Source organism: Lotus japonicus, chromosome 2 (genome assembly GCF_012489685.1).
Source record: "Lotus japonicus ecotype B-129 chromosome 2, LjGifu_v1.2".
NCBI lineage: Eukaryota > Viridiplantae > Streptophyta > Magnoliopsida > Fabales > Fabaceae > Lotus > Lotus japonicus.
Genome location: NC_080042.1, coordinates 23,101,514 through 23,107,222, shown reverse-complemented (window position 1 = coordinate 23,107,222; position 5,709 = coordinate 23,101,514). Strand labels below are relative to the sequence as shown.

The following is a 5,709-nucleotide window of genomic DNA, read 5'->3' as shown; positions in this document are numbered from 1 at the left end:
GAACTTCTGGGCTAACTAACAAGAAAGGACCCAGAAAGTGGGTACCTAGGGATAAGATTATATATGTTGCAGATATCTTCAATAGGTCCATCGAAACTCCAACCATGGAACCTGGACAGTGGATGCAGGCAACACATGACGGGAGAAAGGCATATGTCCCAAGATCCAAAACTTGAACCTGAAGGTGAAGTTAATCTTGGAGGCATCAGTAGAGTAAGATTTGGTCAAGTCAAAGCTAGCTGAAAAAGCTTGTAGAGATGAGCATGACTGTTTCAGATAGAAACAAAGACTCAGAACTTGTCAAACCAGAAGCAACAACATCAGAAGATGCTACTACAACTTCTGACTTGCGTCATCAGAAGAAGAGTAGGTTCATAGCTTCTCATTCTGAAGCATCTGAAGATGGAATTTTTTTCAGAATGGAGATGTCACCAGAACCTCTGGACTTTGACACTTCTGCTCTCATAAGAAGATATACTAATCAGCAGCCAAGTATCCCTTGGTATTCCTTCTGAGGGGGAGTATTTCGTCTTATGCTCTTACTATTTTTTTTCCACCTTCATTCTTTTTGCTTATGACAAAAAGGGGGAGAACTTATAGTATCTTGACAACTCCTATATTATTTAGCTCAGAATCTAGATATTACTAACGTTGATATTAAGTATTAGATTCAGGGGGAGCTTAGCTCAGAATCAAGCACGAGTCTTGGATTCAGAAGGAGCAAGATAAACTATACACATCAGGATAATTTTAACTCTGATACCTTATACTCTGAGTGTATTCAGTTTATTTGTTTAGAGTTGTTCATCAAAATACATGGTTTTGTCATCATCAAAAAGGGGGAGATTGTAAGATCAAGATTTGGTCATGTGGTACAACTCTATGTTTCGATGATAACAAGTATTTATTTGTGGATGAACAACTATGATACTCTAATGTTTGTCTTGAGTGTTTTGACAAACAGGTTCTGATTCTGACACCAGAAGATATATTCGTCAGAAGTTCTGAAGATCAGAGGATCTGAAGATCAGAGGATCAGAAGATCAGAGGATCAGAAGATCTGAGGATCAGAAGATCTGAAGACCAGAAGCTCTGAGGGACCAGAGGCTCTGAAGGTCCAGAAGCTCTGAAGGTCCAGAAGCAGAAGTTACGCAGGTCAGAGGATCCAAGCATCCCTCTGACTCTGATCACCAAGCTTCACAAGTTCCAACACGAAGCATAACTCTGATCAGAAGTCATTTGTTAAAGGCAAATGTCTCTATCAAGAAGTACAAGAGCAGTGTACTATTCTGACAAGCCTACCTACCAAGGTTCAGCCACAGCAGGTTCTGGAAGTTCCAGAAATGCCCTCCAACGGTCATATTCTCTCAACAGAAATATCCTTTGCACCTTGGACTATAAAAGGCTGAAGAAAAGAAGAAAGACTGAGAGAGAGAAACCAAGAGCTGCAATACAAGAAAAGATTCAAGCCTCTACTTTCTTCATCTGTTCTTGTTTAGTTTACACTCAGCTTATTTAGAAGCAAACCTTTGTAAACACCAACCTCAAACAGTTGTTTGATTTTCCTTAAGGGACCGGGTAGGTCAGTATCCTTAAGAAGACTAAGAGAGTGAATCTTAGTGGTGATTCCTTTAGGACATCAAGGTTGATCGGATCCTAGAGAAGACTAAGAGAGTGAATCTTAGTGTGAGCTAAGTCAGTGTATTGTTAGTCACTTGTAGGTATCAAGTGCAGTTGTAACAATTATCTGATTAGTGGATTGCCTTCATTCTAAGAAGGAAGAAATCACCTTAACGGGTGGACTGGATTAGCTTGAGGGATTTATCAAGTGAACCAGGATAAAATACTTGTGTGCTTCTCTCTTCTCTCTATCTTTATCCGCTGCACCATCTATCTTAGAGAAACCGAAAAGATTTACTTTAAATCTTAAGGGGAAAGTTTTTATATTGAAAACGCTATTCAACCCCCCCCCCCTTTTAGTCGTTTTTCACACCTTCAATTGGTATCAGAGCGCAAGTTCTGATTACCACACTTAACAGTGTTCAGTAGATCCGGGCCAGTGTGAAAAACTCATGGATTCCACCACTACTACAAGCAAATATCAATACAGTGCAAGACCACCTATCTTTGATGGTCAGAGATTTGATTTTTGGAAAGATAGAATCAAAAGCTTCTTTCTTGGCTTTGATCCTGATCTCTGGGATTTTGTTGTTGATGGCTACACCCCTCCTGTCGATGAACATGGTGTAAAGATCCCAAGGGAGAAGATGAGTGAAGATCAAAAGAAGGAGTTCAGAGATCATCACCGAACAACTTTGATAACCTTTGTTCTTGGTCCTCACTTAACTCGGTTCCTATCTTGAGTATCTTCTCGCCGAACTTCAGCTCTTTGGTTTCTTCTATCGGCGTGGGCCTGTTAACACGTCCCTCGCCCCTCGGGTCCAAACTTTCCTCTGGCGTCTCAACTTCACTGCAACGGTGCCCGACTGAAGCGTTTTTCGACTGAAGCGTTTTTCTTCCCATACCGATCCACAGCATTACAGTAGCATTCCCTTGTGACCCTTTGATCCACAACAATTCCCCCAATATTCCCATTCGACAGCGGATACTTCACCGCCAGGTGGGGTGTTGAGATCACGGCGCACAGATGGTTTAAGGTGTTTCGCCCGATGATCATGTTGTATGACCCCTCAGCCTCAAGGATTAGATATTTGACGCTGAGCGACCTAGCGTTCTCTTCCTCGCCAAACGTGGTGTCAAGGTCGAGGACGCCTTTCACCCATACTTGCTCACCTGCGAATCCCACCAGAGTTCCCTCATAGGGAGTGAGGTTTCCCTCGCCCACACCAAGCCGAGCAAACGCTCCGCCGTAAATAATGTCCGCTGAGCTTCCCTGGTCTAGAAGCACTCGCTGCACGGTGAGCTGATTAACACGGAGGGAGATCACGATCGGGTCATCTAAATGCGGCTTTATTCCGAAGAGATCAGCAGACGAAAACATGATATCTGGATGTTGAAAACCAAAAGGAATCTCTGTAACTGCATTCACCGCTCTAACATATCGCTTCCGTGCTGCACTAGTGGTCCCTCCTCCGCCGAAACCTCCAGCAATCGTGCCAACTTCTTTGGCCGTCGAAAATACATCGCCCCGCGTCGTGGCTGATTTCCCTGCCACAATCAGCTTCACCACCGCGCGCTGTAGAGCTCGATACTTTCCAGTATCGTGTCCTGAGATTCGGTGATAGGCACACCGTTCTGCTTCTACCTGTCCTTCAGAGAGAGGAGACTCCAGTCGTTGTATGGAATCTTGGAAGTGTTGTCTGTATGAGGCATCAAGCTCCGGCGCTGTGTCTGTTACGCTCGTTTCCGCATCATTTTGTTCTAGGCGATTAATGACGTCGCGAATCAGCCATCGCTAACCCTCTCCATCACTCGGTTCTTGAGGTTGAAGTTGCGCACCTCTTTTGTCCCTCGAGAAGGAAGCCAAAGACCTTGCTTGCTCATCGTGCCGTCGCGGCGGATAGTGTGCTCGCTCCAACCTCTCTCCATGTGATAGTCGATGCTCCGCCATTGAGCTCCACTGGTTTATCTAGGTGCACCAATGAAAGATCCTCCAAACTCAGAATCAAGGAATCACTCCTCCCGATCACTATCCACGAAGAGAACTTCAGAAAATCGCTCAGAAAAGCGAGTTTCACTCCTCTGAATCACGATCCACGTAGTGCGGGAATAGAAATCTACCGATCCCCATAGACGGCGCCAAATGTTTCGTGCTAGAACATAGAGAGGGAAGGTAGTACCCAAAGTGTGAGGAAAGTGATGTGAATGCTTGGAGAGAGAAACTATAACCGCTTAGAGAGAGAAAATATAACTGAATTTCAATGCTATTATTTCTTAAGTGAGCTAAGAGTCCTTTACAATTGGTATTCCCCTCCTATTTATAAAGATGGAGTTGGGCTTTGGCGCCTCTATCTTATTCAGATGGGCCATTTGGGCCTCGGGGAAGAAGGCCCAAGGTCATGGCGCGTCCCCTACCCAAGGTCAGGTCTCCTGGGCGAGGGACACTGAGGTCTCGCCCAGTCCACCAAGCTTTGGAGATCTTGAAGTGCTTGCGTTCGGTGTGGAGTAAGGACGCTTTTGAGCAGGGTTTTGTACGGGTTGCAAAATCAGTGTGGATTATGGCATGGAGATGATTTGAGATGGTTCAGGAGAGGGAGTGTTTTCATTGTTCAAGTTCTCATTTGTTCTTTCCTCATCAGAGGAATCAATGGTGTGAATGGGGGTGAACTGAGGTGAGTTATGAACAATGGGTTGCACAACCTGTGGTTCATTAAGGTTTGTGTTTGGAGAGAGTGGTTTCTAGGGTTCAGTGGTGTTTGGGGTTGGTGATAAACAGTTTTGGTGTTGTGGAGTTACAAGACCGTGGTGTTCATATGTATCATTGAACAAAGAATTAACAAATTCTTGATTGGAAAGTTTAGAAAGTACCTCTTGATAAGGAAAGGTGGTTCCAAGGGAGTTGGTCAGTCTGGTGTGAAGCGCAATGTCTTCATCACCCAGTTGCTCATCAGGTTCATCTGCTTGGATCTTCCTCTTTCAGTACAAAGGCTGTGAAGCCTTTTCAGCAGGTTCTTCCCCAAATTGCTTACTCAAGAGCGTTTAAGCTTCTTGGGTTCTACAGGCTTGTTCGCAGGAGACCTTTTCCCAGAGCGAGTTCTTGAAGTAATTGGATGAGACTGAGACTGTACAGGTGCTCCACCCTTAACAATTCTGATGGACCGTTCCTTGGTAGGAGCCTTGGCTATGACTCCGGACTATTCAAGCTCGTCCTCAGGATATGGTACAATTCTCAGAGCCTTGGGAACAATCCTCTTGGACGGTTCCTTCGTCACTTGGTCAGACAGTTCTTTCCACAAGACACCGAGCTCGAAGCATGAAAGCTAAGTGTGTCTTTAAACAAAAGAGACAAGGCGATGATCGTAGGAAACTAACTAATGCTAAACATAAGGTACAGAAATAAAGAGCAATTGCCAACATGGCTTGGTAATTTAAAGCTTAAAAATTTAAAATTTTGAACGCCTCGTCATGCTCCTTTGGCGGCTTGAGTCCACAAGCAGGCTTGTGGCGATGATGCTTGATCTGCTCGCCCTGCCATAGTTACGCACGTGCCCTGAATCGTGATTTTTTGACATGTGTCGAGCCTGCGCCACGCGTTGCGCCCTGAGGTGGTGCAAAGGTCAGCAAATCCATGGAATCTCAACCACTACTTTTGAAACGTCCTTTCAAATCATAGTAAAGCCTGACAATTTGAATTCAAACCAATAAGCTTCAACCGTTGTAACTTTTCATTTAATGCGCTTCCTTCGTTTCCCGAAATCTGCGCCACACTCCGTGGAGTGATCATTCCACCCTTGCCATGATGAAGCACGATTTCCCAACCGCTGCTTATCCCAACTTTTAAAATCTCCTTCCCTCACTCATTCACCACTTCTGGAATTCCTACAATCTGCTTAAATTGACAAACTAGCACCCTCTTCCTTTCCCATCCTTACCCTTCCTCCTAGCAAAAATGACTCCCCAATGCCGCACTCAAGGATCCTCTCGATCCCGCAGCGCCGCTCCCGCATCTCCTTCTCTGGTTAACCCTCCCCCCTCTGGGGGATTTCCCCTTATTGAAAATGAAAAGAACGCTTTCTGGCACCACATCTT

At 44.9% G+C, this 5,709-nt stretch overlaps 1 protein-coding gene across 1 annotated transcript; it reads right to left on the bottom strand.

Annotated features, from left to right (window-relative positions):
* Nucleotides 1–2,467: 2,467 nt before the first annotated feature.
* LOC130736249 (uncharacterized) lies at nucleotides 2,468–3,571 on the bottom strand. Its single transcript, XM_057588091.1, has 2 exons — nucleotides 3,421–3,571; nucleotides 2,468–3,270 (listed from the first exon to the last, which is right to left on the bottom strand). Exons 1-2 carry the CDS (start codon nucleotides 3,569–3,571, stop codon nucleotides 2,468–2,470), a joined length of 954 nt encoding a protein of 317 aa, XP_057444074.1.
* Between the last annotated feature and the right edge of the window lie 2,138 nt (nucleotides 3,572–5,709).

Excerpts from the sequence above, each read along its gene's own strand:
- LOC130736249 (XM_057588091.1), bottom strand. The coding sequence starts at position 3,571 with ATGGCGGAGCATCGACTATCACATGGAGAGAGGTTGGAGCGAGCACAC. Across the intron at positions 3,271-3,420 it reads AGAACCGAGTGATGGAGAGG|GACAGGTAGAAGCAGAACGG; the intron begins GTTAGCGATGGC and ends CTCTCTCTGAAG.